The 19,482-nt window shown below is 38.7% G+C and overlaps 2 protein-coding genes, 1 long non-coding RNA gene and 1 pseudogene across 7 annotated transcripts in view; all 4 read right to left on the bottom strand.

Annotated features, from left to right (window-relative positions):
- The window catches only part of LOC122085205 (transportin-1-like), a 47,719-nt gene extending 39,383 nt beyond the window's left edge, over window positions 1–8,336 (bottom strand). For 3 of the 4 annotated variants that reach the window (XM_042653698.1, XM_042653690.1, XM_042653707.1), the window contains exons 1-2: window positions 7,893–8,336; window positions 6,483–6,770 (exon numbers count right to left, since the gene is read on the bottom strand). In XM_042653698.1, the coding sequence (XP_042509632.1) occupies window positions 6,483–6,770; window positions 7,893–8,069 (465 nt within the window). In that variant the 5' untranslated portion in view covers window positions 8,070–8,336. The remainder of the gene's footprint in view (window positions 1–6,482; window positions 6,771–7,892) is intronic. The other variant, XM_042653682.1, reaches the window with a different exon arrangement.
- A 2,658-nt stretch (window positions 8,337–10,994) lies between these two features.
- LOC122085241 lies at window positions 10,995–11,799 on the bottom strand. Its single transcript, XR_006142045.1, has 2 exons — window positions 11,410–11,799; window positions 10,995–11,249 (listed from the first exon to the last, which is right to left on the bottom strand). It is a non-coding gene; the product is annotated as an uncharacterized LOC122085241 (long non-coding RNA).
- A 130-nt stretch (window positions 11,800–11,929) lies between these two features.
- LOC122073545 lies at window positions 11,930–14,893 on the bottom strand (annotated as a pseudogene).
- On the bottom strand, window positions 12,748–18,620 carry LOC122085229 (pentatricopeptide repeat-containing protein At3g16010). 2 transcript variants are annotated; one of them, XR_006142043.1, is made up of 4 exons: window positions 18,220–18,620; window positions 16,254–18,110; window positions 14,382–14,426; window positions 12,748–12,818 (listed from the first exon to the last, which is right to left on the bottom strand). XR_006142043.1 is itself a non-coding variant. In XM_042653718.1 (2 exons), the coding sequence occupies exons 1-2, from the start codon at window positions 18,293–18,295 to the stop codon at window positions 16,270–16,272; spliced, it is 1,917 nt and encodes a 638-aa protein (XP_042509652.1). In that variant the 5' UTR covers window positions 18,296–18,619; the 3' UTR covers window positions 16,022–16,269. The 2 variants fall into 2 exon arrangements, 1 of the variants encoding a protein (XP_042509652.1); XM_042653718.1 differs by lacking the exons at window positions 12,748–12,818; window positions 14,382–14,426 and having other exon boundaries at window positions 16,022–18,110; window positions 18,220–18,619.
- Between the last annotated feature and the right edge of the window lie 862 nt (window positions 18,621–19,482).

The raw sequence follows: 19,482 nt of genomic DNA on the forward strand, positions 1-19,482 counted from the left end.
GATGCCTATCAGCCAATGGCGACCGTCATTTGTGAGTCACGTAAATCATAGCACTGACATGAACTTCTTTTTCCGTCAGGACATCAAATCGCCGCCTTGGCGATGCCATGACAACTATGCCCTATCCATAGTCCTGAATTTTCAGTGTTTTATTTTGCCACTAGGCAAACTTCATTTAGGCCGAAATTTCACAAGAGGCAAGGAACCTTGGAAACTTACTTGTCCACAAAATTTGAGCCACATATGACAAGCCATATGGCCAAAAAAATGGTGCTTCCTATAGAGAAGCTCCTCTCCACAAGCATGGAAGGAACCTTTGCCCTCAAAAAGAATTTCAAAGCAAAGCCATGAAAAGGAATAAAGTATCCATCAGATTTGGGATCCAACAGTGCAGGCCATCAGAGATTCAGAGGTACTTTCATTAGTTCCCACTAAGCCTTACAAACATATAATTGTCAAATCACGACTATTACCAGGCTCATTTCAATCCTCGGACATTAGGGGTCCTACCAATAAAGAACACTATCAAATAATCAAACCCAAAATCAATGATTGTTCTACAGACCTCTAGTATTGGCAGTGCTTTGAGGGACCGTAAGAGCACAGTGATCCAAGGCCAAGGGGGTTGGCTCAATTGACAAGGACCATACCTCACAACTAAGAGGTCATGAGTTCAACTCGCACTAGGGCCTATCTATCAAAAAAGAAGAAAGAGTAAAGTGAGCCAGCCATTTTTAACCCAAAATAGAATTGCAGTTCAGTGGAAGTCAAGGGAACTATAGAAGGAATGTGTATTTAATAGTTGAACTCTGTAAGACTAGATTATTAGGGGCTTCGCAACCAGAAGCACGAGAGAGCTTCTTACTTATCACCTAAGGTCCTTCATGCTCAACAGAGGGAGAGATTTTGTCCGACTTATGTGACCAAATTGCATCTACAACCCAAGATGTCCAAAAAGCTCACTGGTCTTACCCTTGTTAGGTGCCTCCTAGCAGCACCAGAGTCAGGTAGAAAGAAAATTATTTTCTTATGGCCCTAACTTACACACCAAAAACTTGACCTCGACTCATTCACAGGTCTTCTAGCAGACTAGAATCAGATTCAATTAAAATACAAAAGCAAAAGTCTTCCTTTGGTCCTAAGTTGGCCATGTATCACTAGATAGCACCCTGTGACACCCTGCCCTCATTATGCCATAGGTATGCCGGCACTGGACACCTCACCGTATCCAGTTAGCCTGTTTTTCCCCTAGGATCCTGACTCTGGGTAATCCACAACACCACAACACCCAACTAGAGATCAGAGCGGCTACATACATCATATGTACAGTAATAAAATTCATAGCCATCCAGTGTCTCTACGTGATACCATAAGTACAATAATGGACATATTATAATCATCCATATATTACAATTATCCAAAATTTCAAAGGAATATTTACACAAAATAGGACATCTCCCAAAAAGCTCAGATCACCAAAAAGTGATTTATGCAGAAGCTCGTATGTACACAAAAAGAATGGTCAGCAACAGGTCTACTTCTCTACTCCTCAGTAATACTGGCTTCCGTAGGCGCAGTCGTCACAGCCACAGGTGGGTCCATAGTCAAGTTCATCTTTTTGAATATGGGACATGTGATCGATGGCCATTACCTCATAATCAGTGCTGAAAGTCGGCAGAACACCACCTTCATCATCTAAAGGATCAAATTAAGGGGGTGAGCATGTCATGCTCAGTGAGGGGGTGGGGGGTGGGAGTTGGGGGGTGGAGGGGCATGGGGCAAGCACACACAGTACATATGATGCAATGTATACTCCACACAGATAAATGATGCTTATGAATCCATTTATTAAATTACACTACTCCTTAGTCCATTACCACGTTTGATGTAATGGGTATAGTGTTATGCAACATAGGTGGTATTCCCTATCCTGTACGTTGAGCCTCAGAAATACAAGCTCGTTGCAGACAAGATTCAGCCAGTCCAAGTAAGAACCTCGGTCCCCCGACTAACCCCTAATTAGTAACCACGTAAAAATATTAGGTATACAGTACGTCGTATCCTGTCCACATCCGTCTCTGGTACAGTACGTCGTACCAAGGAAAGTGCACTGCTGATCAGGCAGTCACATATGTTGGGATTAGTCCATACCCATCCCCCTACGGACAAGGGGTTGTAGCACTTAGGGTGGTGATTCCTAACCCAGCATACTACATGATGCACATCCATTCATCACATACATACACATATCTTGGGCATCTGCCAATGTCCCAAGTCCCAACTTACCTGTCTCAACCCATGTCCTTCAAAATTTTCACAATAAAAGAAACTAGAGAAACACGCTCAAGGCACCCTCTAACCTTGGTACTCTGAATTAAGTGACTTCCCTTCTTGTATTGAACAAGCTCCCTCACTGTTAATCAAATTTCTTGGAGCTCAATTGATCCAGAATGTGCCTTAGATGAAGGAATTCTTCCTTAATCTTCCTCTCTCTCTTTCTTCCCTCTTTTTCTTTCTTCTCCTTCTTCTTTCTCTCTTGTTCTCCTTGTTGTATAAGATGGTTCAAGGTGAAATTAGTCATTCAGTGGTCTCTTTCTTCTTCTTCTTTATTTCTTTCTTTCTTTCTTTCTTTTTTTTTTTTTTTTTTTTTTTTTTTTTTACTGTTTATATATATATATATATATATATTTCTCCTCCACCGAATACACTAGCCCCCCACGTTTCCTCTCTTAGCCTCCTTAAGAACAAAGCTTAGGTGGTTAGAGAAATTAACACCTATGTGACAACAATATATATATATATATATATATATTGTTGTGTACTTATATAGGTTCTTCCCCCTCCTTTATGTAGCACTCCTCCACCAAAATGGGCTTAAGGCCTCTTTGGTGGAGGATGACACACACACACACACACATATATATATATATAATTGATTATATAATACGCTAATATATGTATAGCAATTATACTGAATTTTTTTTCCTTTTTTTTTATAACATTATTAAGAGATTTGAAGTGGGTGAAAAAGTATTTTTGAAAATTTCACCAATCAAAGGTATCAAGAGATTTGGAAAGAGAGGTAAACGGAGTCCTAGATACATGGGACCATTTGAGATTTTGGATCAAATTGGCAAAACAGCTTATATGTTGGCCTTACCTCCAGAGTTGGGAAGATTTCATAATGTTTTCCATGTCTCTATGCTAAAGAAATATATTCCAGATCCTTCTCATGTGTAATGTACTTTAGAATCAATGGAGTTAGATGATGATTTGAGCTATGAGGAGCAACCTAAAGGAATCTTTGATAGGAAGGAATAGCAACTCCGGAATCGTACTATTCCATATGTGAAGATTAAATGGAAGAACCACCCAGAGCAGGAAGCCCCTTGGGAGAGAGAAAATGAAGTGAAGGAGAAATATCCAGAATTGTTTGGATTATCAGGTATGCCTCACAAATTTTGAGGAAGAAATTTTTGTACGGTGGAGGGAAATTGTAACATCCTAATTTCACTTCTCTACTTTACTTGTGGACAGGCAAAAATACCAAGCAGAGAAGGCCAATATTGGCTTGGCTGGCAGCAGTGGAATGCCAGGAAGAAAAGAGTGACCCCACTTGTACCTATACATCCTGCCAACAATGTTGGAGGAACCAGCAGGAAACATGGGCCAACAGGTAAATTATAACCTATAACGGGGGTTCGGAATGATAGAGGCTAGAATAGGCTGTAAAAGGACTGGTTTTAACCCCATAGGTGGGAGAGCCCTGGAATAAACAGGTCAGCCGGTCGGCTTGGCAGCATTGGTATTTTGCCTTTTGTGGGTCCCACACACCTCTTAGAATGAGAACCCTTCTCCCCTTATTCTTCTAATAATGTTATTAAAAAAAAAAAAAGAAAAAAAAAAAAAAAAAAACTTTAGTATAATTGCTATACATATATTAGTGTTATTATATAATCAATTATATATATATATATATATATGTGTCATCCTCTACCAAAGAGGCCTTAAGCCCATTTCGATGAAGGAGTGCTACATAAAGGAGGGGGAAGAACCTATATAAGTACATAACAATATATATAGGTGTCACATAGGTGTTAATTTCTCTAACCACCTAAACTTTGATCTTAAGGAGGTTAAGAGAGGAAACATTGGGGGCTAGTGTATTTGGTGGAGGAATATATATATATATAAAGAAGAAGAGATGAAAGAGACCACCGAATGACTAATTTCACCTTAAACCATCTTATACAGTAAGGAGAAGAAGAGAGAAAGAAGAAGGAGAAGAAAGAAAGAGGGAAGAAAGAGAAGAGAGGTAGATTAAGGAAGAATTCCTTCATCTAAGGTACATTCTGGATCAATTGAGCTCCAAGAAATTTGATTAACAGTGAGGGAGCTTGTTCAATACAAGAAGGGAAGTCACTTAGTTCAGAGTACCAAGGTGAGAGGGTGCCTTGACTTTTTGGCGTGTTTCTCTAGTTTCTTTTATGCTTGTATTTTATGATCATGCATCCTTGTATGTGTTTGTGCATTATGTTTTATTGTGAAAATTTTGAAGGATATAGCTTGAGACAGGTACGTTGGGACACTGGCAGGTGCCCAATATATGTGTATTTATGTGATGAATGGATGTGCATCATGTAGTATGCTGGGTTAGGAATCACCACCCTAAGTACTACAACCCCTTGTCCGTAGGGGGATGGTTACGAACTAATCCCAACATATGTGACTGCCTGATCAGCAGTGCACTTTCCCTGGTATGACGTACTGTACCATAGACGGATGTGGACAGGATACGACGTACTGTATGCCTGATATTTTTACGGGGCTACTAATTAGGGGTTAGCAGGGGGACCGAGGTTCTTACCGGGACTAGCTGACTCCTGTCTGCAACGAGCTTGTATTCCTGAGGCCCAACGTACAGGGTAGGGAATACCACCTACGTTACGTAGCACTATACACATTACATCAGACGTAGTAATGGACTAGGGAATAGTGTAATTTAATAAATGGATTCATAAGTATCATTTATCTGTGTGGAGCATACATTGCATCATATGTCCTGCGGGTGCTTGCTTGCCCCACCCCCTCACTGAGCATAACATGCTCACCCCCTTACTTTGATCCTCTAGATGACGAAGGCGGTGTTCTGCCGACTTCCAGCACTGATTATGAGGCAATGGCCATGGATCACATGGCCCATATTCAAAAAGATGAACTCGACCATGGACCCACTTGTAACTGTGACGATTGCACCTACGGAAACCAGTATTACTGAGGAGTAGAGAAATAGACCTATTACCGACCATTCTTTTTGCATACATACAAGCTTCCGTAGAAATCACTGGTGATCTGAGCTTTTTGGGAGATGTCCTATTTTGTGTAAATATTCCTTTGACATTTTGGATAACTGTAATATATGTGGATAGTTGTAATATATGGATGACTGTAATATGTCCATTATTGTACTTATGGTATCACGTAGAGACACTGGATGGCTATAAATTTTATTACTATACATATGATGTATGCAGCAGCTCTGATCTCTAGTTGGGTGTTGTGGTGTTGTGGACTACCCAGAGTCTGGATCCTGGGGGAAAAACAGGATGACTAGATATGGTGAGGTGTCCAGTGCCGGTATACCTATGCCATAATGAAGGCAGGGTGTGACAGAGTGGTATCATCTAGAAACCCAAAGACTAATCCATGGATGAAATAATTATGCAGTTTCTCGTTTATTTTCATCATGTTTTTTTTTTTTTTTGGGGGGGGGGGGTGTTGGAGAGATGTTTAACTCTTCACATTAAAAGGAATCCTCTGAGCTTTCCCACATGAACATCTCATTTATTGGCAGCAGATAGGCAATTGACTCATAGATTAGCTAACCAAGAAAGAAATAAGCAGGAACACTACATCTATTGGGTTTTTCCCCTTGCACAAAGTTGGTAGTGTGATGTTTTTCTACTCTTTTTAGGACATATATGGAACTGTTTTCTCTTGTGTCTTAGCACGTTTTCCACCATATTGCTGGCAAACACAAATTTAGCAAAGAAACTTGCTATGAGTACCTTCTAAATAAGAGCAGAGACAAAAAAAAAAAACATGTTGGATTGACACTCCCATCAATCACACACATCAGGATGAAGAAAAAGAGAATTGGAAGAAGGGCATGGACAAGAGAGGTTAAATACGGCATGACACCCAAATAACCTTTTTAATGGCATACATTCACACTAACACCAGTTCTCTAGATGTGACATTTTTAAGCATATCGACACTGTAATCATATGCCTGAGACCAAAACGATACTTCTTGATGCAAGGTTTGCCATTGAGTGTTAGTTCACCTTAGAGAACATAACATGAAGACACTTCAATAAACAGAAACAAGTAAAGTTGTACTTTTTTAATACCTACATGAAGAGAATTCTTTCAATAAGCTACAGAACAACAATCCTGCAATGTTGGTTGGTAGCACCATACCTTGGATAAAGCATCCATAGCACCTTCCATATGATTTAAGTCATTACTGTCTAAGCACTGAACAAGTGCTTGCAAGAGCTCTGGCCAACCAAACACTCGTCCTTGTTGAACAACAACGCTAATAACTGTACCAACTGTGGATCTTATATGCCTATCTGCAGCTCCCAAGCAAGGCAACAACTCTGATTTGATATATTGCTGGTGGGAAGGTGTCATGGATTTGAAAGCAGTTCTCAGATTATTTTTTAAAAGTAAACCAGCTGCCTGCCGAACTTCTACGGATTTACCCTGTTTGAGAAGCATATTGAAAATATTCAAAACCAAAAGGTGAAAGTATCATAAAGTAAACTATATACAAAAATCCCAAAAATCTGTCTCAAAGGAAGAAAATATTGACTTTGTGAATTGTGGCCCAAAAAAACAGAAGTAATGCGTAAATGACAAAGTCAAAACCCTCAAAGATTCAAGAAAGAAATTATACAGTGGATCAAGCAATTAAGCAAACTCCAACCTCATTAAAAAGAAAAAAAATACACAAGCAGCCCTTTTCACAGAGACCACTGTGATTAAAGCGGATATCAGCCTCAGTTAAATACCCAAATCTTGCCAAGACTGAAATATGGACCAAGTGTATTATAAAAGTTGCAGTTATGCTGCTCACCCACCCCCCACACCCCCCCCCAAAAAAAAAAAAAAACTAATAATAATAATAATCTATGATGCAATTGTGTAAGATGATTTCATTACAATCGTAGTTATAATGTCGTTGAAAATTTCATGCTTAAGTAAGATTATCATTTTAGAAAGAGTTCCCAAATATCTCAGTCGAACATCCATACAAGATGAGGCAAAACATGGTGTATCCATCGATATAGTGGGTTGCTCTCCTTTTGTCATTTTTTATTTAGTTTTACTTCTAATTCTGCAATGTAATCAAGTAAATGTCAACATCTCGGCTATGAATGCAGTCAAGCATCCTACAGCATTGTTAGATGTAAGAGAGGGGGGGGGAACAGGAAGAGTCTGATATCACTGAAGAACACAATCATCCAATAGAAGCGCTTCCTCATCAACATCAATCCAATATTGAACCTTCACCCCCAGCAGACAAAGCTCTCTTCTTTCATCTCTACCGACACTCTTCCATCATTACCAAAATGATCAAAAGGAGGCTCTCATGCATGGAATCAACCAATCTACTCCCGTGAATTCATTCAACAAGCATATAGAAACACACCCGATTATCAATTTCATCAGCACAAACCAATCCAAAACACTCAAAACACCAAACCCAAACTTAAGCAAAACCACAAAAACCCACCAATTAAATCAACCAGAACCAGAATCCACTCAAAAAATAAAAAGCGTTATTTTTAGACATCATTTGCGGCAAACAGATGATCGAAGTACCTCGGCATGGGCGAATATGAAAGCGAGATAGTTATTGAAATCAGGAAACTGACTGTAGTGCTGGAGCTGTTGCCAAATCCGGGGCTTATCTGAAGTAGGAGAGATGTGCTGTTCAAGTAACCCACAGATCTCCCCTAGACCTTCCTGTTGAGGCTGCCATAGAGCAACTGCCGCCATGTTTAAGCTAGTGTGGAAGATTTTTGAAAGATGTATAAACGTAACCACGAATCTAGTGTTCCAATGGTCAAAACCTATACAAAGAGCGAGAGAGAGAGACACACACACAGAGAAACAGAGACGAAAGACGGCAATCGATTTTAAAAGGGAATGAAATTTGAGAGAGAGAGAGAGAGATGATTATGTGTAATGCGGAGCGAATTGGAACTTTCTGCTCTTGCGGCGGCGCGCAGTGAACGTTTCTGTGCTTTTCGGTGACGTCTACGGTAAAGAATTTTGTTGGGGACGATGGTGATGTTCTATCATAGATAATTCTAGCCGTTGGATATGTTAATGATGTTTATGGATAATGGAATTGAATGATTTAAAGTGTGGGGTCACTATTCACTTGTAGCTGATGCTTTTCTTTCATACGTTGGATTCGAATCTATAATATTCACCCATGTTAGAGAACTTTGGAAATTCACGAATTCTAGAGTGCTATGGTCTTACGCTGCTTTCGGTGATGTTCTAAAAAAATGTTTCTAGAATTTTTTTGTTCTATGGAAACGAAAAAACAGAATAAAGCGTTTGATGTATTTTATGATGTGTTTCATCTTTTTTTAACAAAAAGTGAAAAAAAAAAAAAAAAAGAGAATTTAGGGAACGACAAAAGGTAGTTCCGTTGTTTTAGTTTCGTTAAAAAAAAAAAACGACATTTTGACACAAAAACTGAAATTTCCGTTTTTGACATAAAACATTATCAAACACAGCCTAAGAGCCCAATTTTTAACACCACTCTGTCCTTGGATTCACAAACCCATCTTAGGTTTCAAAATCTCCCCAAAATACCCCCCATATTGCCTCAATGCTCATGGAACCCCATCGGCGAATGGATTTGGGGGTGTAGGGATACTTGGTCCTTCACTTTTGACACAAAACGTGGTTTTTGTTTTAGAAACGTTACCAAACACAGCCTAAGAGCCCGCTCCATCCTTGGATTCACAAACCCATCTTAAGTTTCAAAATCTCATCTTAGGTTTCAAAATCTCCCCAAAATACCCCCCATATTGCCTCAATGCTCATGGAACCCTGTCGGCGAATGGATTTGGGGGTGTAGGGATACTTGGTCCTTCACTTTTGACATGAAACGTGGTTTTTGTTTTAGAAACGTTATCAAACACAGCCTAAGAGCCCGCTCCATCCTTGGATTCACAAACCCATCTTAAGTTTCAAAATCTCATCTTAGGTTTCCAAATCTCCCCAAAATACCCCCATATTGCCTCAATGCTCAAGGAACCCATCGGTGAAACGATTCATGGGTGCAGGGACACTTGGTCCTTCACCAAGGAAGCAAGGAAAAAGTCCTTCTCCACTCTAATGATGTGACTATAATTGGATTCTTCATTCTTGTATCATCATTACTCTCTCACTTCTTATTTTTGAAGTCGAAATTTCTCCTCAATGTAATCCTATCATACAATGACCATGGCAAAGGAAAACTAGATCCCCCAAAATTAAATCTAGATTATTATTTGGAACTTAATAAAGAGGACCAAGTTTGTACTTGTGTGATTAGATTTTTGAATCAATTACACTTCCACCCTCTATTGATGAAGTTAAAAGTATCCACCTCCCCTTTGATCATTCGATGCTATAGATCCCGTTGATGAAGGAATTCCCCCTTCACTATGGATAAAGGAAAAATTATAATCTAGATAGACGTATTAGTATCATTGTCACATGAGATTTCAACAATATTGCACAATCAACCACAAGACAAGGAGAATTATTGGCCAATGAATGTTTCTATCTATTCTATTTGAAAAAGTTGAAGGAATCAATGGAGGAATTAGGTAAAAGCATGGATTTGCAATGATGACAAACACATCGGGCTTCGAAGTCTAAAACTTATCCTAAATTCAATTACTTTTTGTGGTAATTATTGAAGAAAGGTGTCCATACCAAGGCAAAACTTGGTCAATTCTTTTCTTTTGAGGGAGAATGCCCTTTATGCCATCAAGATCATGAAACTGATTTGACTACTATATTTCTTTTGTCATTTCTCTAAACAAATTTGGGCAGCAAGGGTTTTGGTTTAAGAGTATCCAAACAATATCACTTATCAAAATCAGATTTTTCTTTCTTCTTATAGGTGTTTGGCATCACCTGTAACTTTATATGAAAAAAAAGGAATGTTTATGTAAAACAAGAGAAACCCTTCAACGCTTCCTCTATCTTGTCTAATATAAACAATTGGATGGCGGATTTAAACTTGATTCAATGTATATGTGCTTCCTTATGATCTAGATAGGGAGTATACAAGGGTCAGAATTCCGGGCGCGCGAAGGTCTTATTCAAGCAAGGCCTTTAGGGATCAATGCCGCCACCATTTGGACTGACGCAAAGTCACTAGTGAACATGATGAAACAGAGAGTACGGAATTGGCCGTGGGAGGAGTTTTCGTATCTGATGGCTATTAGAGATTTATTTTGATTTTGCAAAAATGTGTTTATTTAGAAAAGTGCAAATGTTTTATTGTTGTGCCCCATCATCTACCCAAAAGTTAGGAAAAACAATATCTTGAATGTTGTGTATGATACTTTGCCCCTTTGCCTCTTTTAATGCATTGGGTTCTGTTAACTTTGCCTCAGTTTGCCTTTTAATAGCATTTTTAACCATGCCCATATATTTACATGACATTATTTTCTTCTCTAGAATAAGCTAGATTAACCATCAAAGGACTCTATCGTAGACTTTTGCAAGGTCATCAAAGACCATCTGAAGATCCTTCTTACGCTCTGTATATCTTTCTATGAATTTTTTTAAGAAAATAAGCACCATCGTGGATCTTTCTTACATAAAACCAAATTAGTTCTCCGAAATAGTAGTTGCCTTTCTTAGGTGGGTTTCAATAACTCTCTCTCACAACTTCATCGTGTATACGTCACTAGTTTTATGCCTCTATTATTCTATTCAAATCCATGCATCCAAATACAGCTGTACTGATCAAATACTCTTCCAAGTTCATCTGAATATGAATAACCAAGTTTCAGTTTAATAACACAAGAGTATAAGCTTATGGACCATCATCCCAATCAATTGAATCCTAAAATTATAAAACCAAGCAACTCAGTCTTTTCGAGCATGTCTAGAAAGAACTGTACTGCGATTGCCTCTGTATCATAGCCCATCACTTCCCTGGACCAAGTAAGAGTTCCTGATCTCAATGAGCAGCATATAGATAATGAACCAGATTACACAGCACTAAAATAACATTTAATGGCTAGTCCATCATGATTGGTTCTTGCAATTAAAAAAAAAAATCTACGGAATGCAAAACAAAGTAAGAAACACTTACAAACGTGTGCCAGTCTTGCATCAGGTGAGAAATCAAAAAGTCTATCTTTGAAATTCAACTGCAGTTTCAATAGCACAATGTAGCAAAATCTACTACTCTAGGAGTGAGGAAAAAACTCCAAGAATGCTTGTTGAAGGTTGTCACTAGCCAGTAACCATACAATACACATCAAGCAGCTTTCTGAGGCGCTACCTTTCAGTTAATTTATCAAGGCATCATGCTCTTCATTCATTTGCCAGAAATGAGAGCCGAAAAAGTGGAATAAGCCCCCCCCCCCCTCTGAAAAAAGATGAACTTGAATTCACATATATACTGCAAAGCATACAATTCAGATTAATTCCAAATACCATAGTATCCTGTATTTTACATCTTAAACAACAATCAAGTGTTTTGAAATGCTTACCAAAGCCACAATCCAATGTTAAGCATCCTCAAATAAAGGAGAAACATGTGAAAGAAATCTACCCAATAACAAAAATGAAAACAGGGGTGAAATAATAATAGATCACTTGGTTCCATGCTACTCTTTCTTAGTCTTGAAGAGAGCTTTCTTCCTTTGCGTAAGCCTATATTGCATGTGTGGACTTCCTGCAATATGATCAGATCATCAAAACAAAAAGCATACGGCAAACAAACTAATGAACAAGAAAATGAAGGGTAAGAATTGCAGCACAGAAGTAATCAAAAGAGAAGTTCCATTTGTTTGTTTTTTGCATCCTTGTGCAATAATTTTCAGATTCCTGGATAATTTCAAGTAGGTGAGGCCTACATAAAACAGAACAGTATACTAATTTTTTTTTTTTTTTTTTGGGGGTGGGGGGTGGGTTGGGGGGTTGGGGGGAATAAAAAAACTAACTTGATGTTCCAGAAAAAAAAAACACATTGTGGATAGGGACCGGGTGGCTGGGAATTTGTTCCCTTCCCCACCCCCCACAAAAATAGAAAAGAAAAAGAAGAGTAGATGATGACCAAAAAGTTTTAGAAGAATTTTCTGCAACCAATGTTGTGTCTTTTTGCACTATGCAAATGCATATAAAAAGGAACAGAATCTTAAATTTCCATCAGGTCAACATTCTATTGATTCTAATGAGGCAACTCTAAGTGAGCAATGGGGGCAGGGGCAAGGGAGAAGGGAGTGAATGGACTGAGGATGTCTAATTAAGTTCATTACCTTGATGCATGGCAGGGCATGGTATTTTAGACCAACTTCAACACTAATGCCTGTTGGATACAATCCCAAAAAAGTGTTGTACCTGCGATATCAATGACATTGATGAAATAAATACTGGGAACATGAGCCTCGATGGTGCGCAGGAGCTATGTCAATTCAAACAAACCGTACCTCACCCACAGGGGCCATGAAGGTACAAAAGCAAGTACATCTTTCATGCCAAAGAACATCTAATAATCTGCAATTAAGAGTAACACAATAATATTCAGCATCTGCAATTAAGGCAAACACAATAATATTCAGCATCTATAACATGGCAAAATGACCGACCGAAAAATATAGGCATGAAGTAATCAAATATCAGACAGGAGTAATCATGACAACATGACATGCATCAATGAAGGTGAGGATTCACAACAAACTGTCAAAGCACTTCTGAGTCCATCAGTTTCTGCAAACCAATGTGAACCGGACACAAACACTCGTGACAATGTGAAGAAAGAACTACTTTCAGACAGTCGCCACCTGATATTGGGCTTACAAGGAAAGAGACTGAATGCCCTAATATATGTCATCTTTTTTCCTTTTGGGTGAATTAGCAAATTGTATCAATATAACCAATCAACTAAAACGTACATATTTATATGCAACCTGCAATACAAGAACAAGTCCTCAACAACGTCAACTAGAAACAAAAATTTTACCAAAAAAAATTAGATACAAAATAACCATCATCAGAGAAATTACAAACATAGGCTAAGAATATGGTAGTTAGTAGCTTCTCTGACCATCATATTTTCTTTTGTCCTTCATATGAATGACGCATCCCAGTCAACTCCAATAATTTGTAAACCTCTGGACAACTTCTCTAAAATGTGTTCAGGCTGTGTATCTCTAAATGCAAATTTTGTTTGCGATTGCAAGAAGAATCATGGAGATTGCTTGTGCAATCAAATATCTAGTTGTGATATGCAGTTCTTGCACTTCACCGGTTACCGTGTTATTCATGCAGTTTCTTCAAGATGTAAATAGCTGTAATTTTTTGAACTCTCCTTGAGATGTTATTCCCCTTCAATGATATCTGTGCGTTAAGTATTATCTGTTCTTCCTCCACCTCTTGCTTCTGTTAACATCATAACTCTATTTTTATTTTACAATTTTCCATAGTATATTACTTCTTATAATGCTACATACTTTTTGTTTATATGGACAAGAAGTGAACCCATTGATTGATTTCTAAAATTTTAAATTCTGGTTTTCTGTTATACACATGCATCGTGTGCATCTCCCCCAGAGCCAGGCAAGACCCAATAAGAGAAGTCATATTTTCCAAGTGAAAAACCAGTAGCCAAAGGAGCAAGCTAGTGTCAAATCCCCCTTGTGAATTAGTACAGAGGGCCAGAATCTGCCATTTTAACATTTTATGTTTCAAATTCATTGACAAAAGCAAATGGACAAAAAAAAAAAAAAAAAAGAGCCAAAAAATATTTAATATTATAATTTACTCTAAATTTGGGAAATAATAACAGTAACTAAAAAGTTCACATAAGAAAGAGGAGATCACGCTTTATTTATTTATTTATTTATTTTCTCCTTATCTTTTTGGCCCTTTGCAGGGTGGGATGCAAGGCAGTAACAGGGCAATCATGCCCATGCATTCATCGAAGATACCTTGGATAACCATGAGTACAATCATAGATAATTTGCTATAAATTAGCTATAAGAATGTCAGATTTGAATTGCAATTATCCGGTGAGATATTAAATTCAAATAAAACTAACAATCATTTTAACACTCTTACCTCTGTGATAGACCAGCTGATCAAGGAACTAACAAGCCAATGTGTCTGAACCTGCCAAAGAAGGGTTCAGTTTTATTGGCGAATTTTCTTCTTCAATGTAGAAGTAAAAGTAACAGTCTAAGTCATTACCTGAGGGGAACTCCATAAGATACCCCAAGTTAAATTCAACCTTGAAGCTATCTACGGCAATGTTGCCAAAACTGGGGATCTTACCAACCTCTTTCATAAAAAGGGATAAAACATGATTTACTCTCTACCTCTTTGCCCAGCTTAGATCCAACTCCTCTTTAAATCCCAAATAATTTCAAAACATATTGAAAGAAAAACACAAAGAGAGACTTCTTACCAACCACAGAGTGAATAATATGCACCAGAACACCAAATAGGGTGGGGGAGTGAAGATCAAGCATGTTGAGTATTTACAAAACAAATGCCGGGCAAATTAAACGAGGAAATTCAATTATTTTTAATACCTCCAAAACCACTGCCATTTGAGCTAACAGAAGAGGCATTTCCACGGCAACGTGAAAGAATCGAATCATAGTAAGGGGAGCGAAAATTCAAAGAAATTAAAGAGAGATAAAACCAGACCCTAGAGGCGTTGGAGGAGTACGATTAGCCATTGGCGTTGAGCTCATTGAAGGAAGCAGAAGCATACAAAGCAAAGACGAGGGGCCATAGCTTCTGGCAGTAGCTGGGTCGGAACTGGGAGAGAGAAAAGAGGGACATCGAACAAGGACAGTGAGGGGAAAAGAGAGGAGGAGAAGGATGAGAGAGTTGACTGTGATGAGTCAGAAGGGAGGGAAAAAAAAAAGTCATGAGTGTTTTCACAAAAGTGCTCATGAACAACAAAAACATGAATTTTTTGCTTTGAACCAGAACTGTTCTTTGTGAGCAGAAAAAGGGACCGGCTTGCCAAACGGTATTCTGCTCACAATCTGCTCCCAGTGACAAGAAATCAGTGAAAACGCTTCCGGAGACTGTTACCAAACACAGCCTTAGTCTCCTAATAAATGTCCAATTAATCTTCAATCATCCAGCTGGCATAGGTCCACTCGGACCTGGAAAGAATCTGAAACATATCCTCCTAAAAATCAGCAAACTCGATGGCCATTACTCCCCCAAACACTGCTGATCAATTTCCTCCCAAATAGGCAAGCTTGGTAGTCATAAAATCTGGAAAATATTTCTCCAAATATATCTGTTCGATTTGGAATTAACCCCCTAATAAGGCTGGCTCGATAGATATCCTTGGGCCTAATATAGACTGGCAAATTCCATAATATGGACCAGGTATGGACCTGAATTGAAGCCCAATCGAAGTACCAATACTGCATCAGTGGAATTCAAAAATCCTCATCACCAAAATTCATGTCCTGGCAATACCTCAAAGGGCAGCAACTTTACCAACATTTCATACGATGAAAGCCAGATTGTAGACGATATCAGAAGAGAGGAATAAAACTGCCAGGTAGTGAAAAAGGTTGGAGCCCATACAATGCCTAAACTTCTTGTATGTCCAATTGAGATGAGCAGTCACCCTTAAGACTAGAAAGAAATGCAGCCAAACAAGTAGCTCTAAATCATGGAAACTTCTAATTAGTTGTGAGTACCAATGAACCATTTCTCCTATGATCTCGTTACAACCAAAAGTAATACGTTTATTGACAATTACTGGCATAAAATTCTATAAATCATCACAATATGGTCTCCAAGCATTCCAAATTAAGTTCTAGAAGCATCCCCCCAATCATATGAAACATTCTAATTGGAAAGCATATAGTTGAGAAATGCAGCTCCATGTAATAAGGTGAAAGAGCTATGATATTTATTCAAGGATGTATGATGAGGAAAACAACAATGAAGACGTACCAGATCCTTCTGTGTCTTACAGAGATGAATGTATCTGTTCTTCATCAATTTTACCAACAGCCTCGAGAAGGGATGAATAGGTAATGATATCATACTCAAATCCATTTGAATTCATCTCTTTCATTAACTTTGCTGCTTCCTCGAACATACCAGCACGGCTCAGGCAGCCAAGAACTGTGTTGTATGAGACAGCATCTGGCTTAATTTTTGAATGCTTCATCTTTGTAAACATCTCCATTGCCCGTTTAGGGCCACCTGTCTTTGCCAAACCATGCAAAATAATGTTGTGTGAGTTTAAATCTGGAAAGCAACCCTGCTCTTCCATTGTTCGAAGCAAGGAATGAGCCTCATCAATCATGCCAATCCTCACCATCCCTGACATGAGGGCATTGTAAGCATAAACATCTGGACTGCACCCAAGCCTCTTCATTTCATTGAAAAGATCTACAGCCTCACTAAGACGTCCACATTTCCCAAAGTGTTTGATCATCACAGCATATATTCGAGCACTTGATGATCCACAGTTCTCTTTTAGTTCCTGAAATAACTCATTTGCAGCTTCATACCGTTTTGCTTTTCCGAGAGCATCGATCAGACTGCAGTAGGCAGCAGGGCAAGGAGGGAAACCATTCTCATCCATCTCCTCAAGCAGCATTAAAGCTTTCTCAACTCTATTTGTCTTGCAAAAACCATCAATAAGAATTGAATAAGTAAAAGCACTGGGAACAATGCCATGACCCTTCATCTTCTCAAACAAGGAAGCCGCATCTGATGCAGGAGCCTTGCATTGAAAAATAGCTTTAATTACAGTGTTATATGTCACCACATTTGGTGTGCATTGGGAAGAACCCATGTCCTCAAAAAGCTTAATAGCATCGCCCAACCGACCGGCTTTGCCTAATATGTTAATTAAATTGTTTATGAGCACCACATCTGGCTTACAGCCATCTTTTCGCATATCAAGAAAAGCCCCATAAGCCTCTTCAACTCTCCCAGCTTTCCCAAGCCCCTTGATCAATTCAGTGTATGTAAATACTGTAGGGATACAACACTTCCCTTTCATCTCGTGGAACAACGCCAAGGCTTTCTCAACCATTCCCAACTTGAAAAATATCCCAATCAGAGTAGTATAAATCCTTGCCGTGGGCTCCAATCCATTCTCCTTCATTTCATCATATAGCCTAATAGCAGAGTCCTCACGACCCAACTTGCTAAATGCAGATACAAGTGCACTGTAGGTCACAGTGTCCGGGAAACAGTTGCCCTCATTACACATTTCATTGTAGAGCTCATGGACCTTCTCATGATGGCCCTCCTGCATTAGCATCAAGATCATGGTATTATAAGCGCTTGCAGTCGGTTTGCACTTACGGGCCTTGACCTGGTAGAAGATGGAGAGGGCCTTATTAACCATCTTCATCTTGCCTAAAATCCGAACAATCTCAGATAACTCAGCAGGTCCAACAACAGAATTGCTACGAACCATGTCTTGGATTGTCTTCCAGATTTCACCAACCAATCCAGCTTCATCCAAGCAACGAATCAGAGCCATGTACGTGGTTGAGTCATGTTCGAAGTTCTTCCTCTTGGCGGCCCACTTAAAGAACTGTATTTTAACGCTGATCTCGACATTTATCTTCAGGACCTCACGGACCAAACGATGATCAACCTTCAGCATTAGTACTTCCAAGGCCTTCTCAGCGTCAGGACCCCATTTGAATATCTTCAAAATCCTCATGAATCTCTCATCCAAAGCACGAACAGAGGGGTCATTCCTTGGCCGTTTGAAATTTGTGTTCAGGTGCAAGGAGGGATTCTGGGGACTTGGCATGGAGAACATCTGTACAATCTCATTTTCTTCCCCAATTCGAAACAATTAAAATTCATCAGAGACTAGTCAGAAAAGTATAATTCATTATAAGTTCGAAAGAAGAAAACTGAAACTGAAACGGATAGAGAGTTCTACCTGTTTGCTTAATTCTCTCACAGAGCCAAGTCGAAGTTGAGATTGAACGCCTCGGAACAATATATCTTGAAGCCATATCTTCACCGAGAGAGAACTAGGACTCCAGAGCGAAAATGCCGTCCCTGATTCGAATCCAAGTGAGAAGAATTTAAGCCAATATGCTGGGTATGCATACCAGAGAAGCGAAAGCTATTTTTGACGACACCATCTCTTCTCCGCTCTCACCTCTGCAACAACCCTCACCCAGTTCAAAGAAATCCACGCTCAAGTTCTCCGTTCAGAGTTCGATCGCTCAACCTCTCTCTTCCTGAGCATGAGGTTCGAGTATGACTCGAATGGCTTTCCGCGGTGGCTTTTTCTTTTTTATGTGGGAGAAATAAGGCTGACAGGCGAATCGGTCGGATCGGATTGATATCGGCCCTCTCTAGTGCCGTTAGAGGCCTTACATTAATGCGAGGCCAATGAGAATGCACGCAAGAGCATTAACATAGATGGAAAATGTTGTGTACCATTTTCAAGTAAGAAGATTGAAAAAATTTGATTGTGATTTAAAATGGTGAAAAATAAGTTGTAATTTTATTTTATTTTTTTAAATCATTTTAGTATAAATATTATCCCAACCAAAAAAATTTCTTCCTTGAGTGGATACTAGTATCGATACAAATTGATGTATTGATATCGTTAGAGGGTAAAAAAGCTCAAAAGTTAGTGGTTTATGTACTTCTAGGGTATATTGGTCTAATTTGACCTGGTTTCAACCAATTCTGACAGATCTGTATCAATATTAGCCGAAGTGGATACTACCACTATACTAAAGTTTTGGGGTCACTATACTAAAATCTACCAAAATATTGGATAAATAAACTAGGGGCATTTTGTCCTACAGAGATGATCAAGGGCCTAGTTAACAATTCGGCCGAACCGAATTTTTCTGAATTAAATAAAAAATTCTAACTGAATCCGAATTAAAAATAAAATTCGGTCAAAAATGCGCTTTTTACTAATTTGATTTTAAAACGCGAATAATTCGGGCCGAATCAAATTAAACTGAATTATTCGGTCCACTTAAACAATATTAAAAAAAAAAAAACAAACAAACAAAACGTCATATATGAAACCCACGGTACCCACTACCAAAATATATATTTTTTTTTCATCTTTCTTCTCCCCCAAATTTCCGCCTCCTTCTTCCCATCTTTTTTCTCCATCTAATTCTTCTGTAACAATCGTACGAATTTACTATTTGTTTCATTTCTTTCTCAT

The sequence above is a fragment of the Macadamia integrifolia genome, chromosome 1 (genome assembly GCF_013358625.1).
Source record: "Macadamia integrifolia cultivar HAES 741 chromosome 1, SCU_Mint_v3, whole genome shotgun sequence".
Lineage (NCBI taxonomy): Eukaryota > Viridiplantae > Streptophyta > Magnoliopsida > Proteales > Proteaceae > Macadamia > Macadamia integrifolia.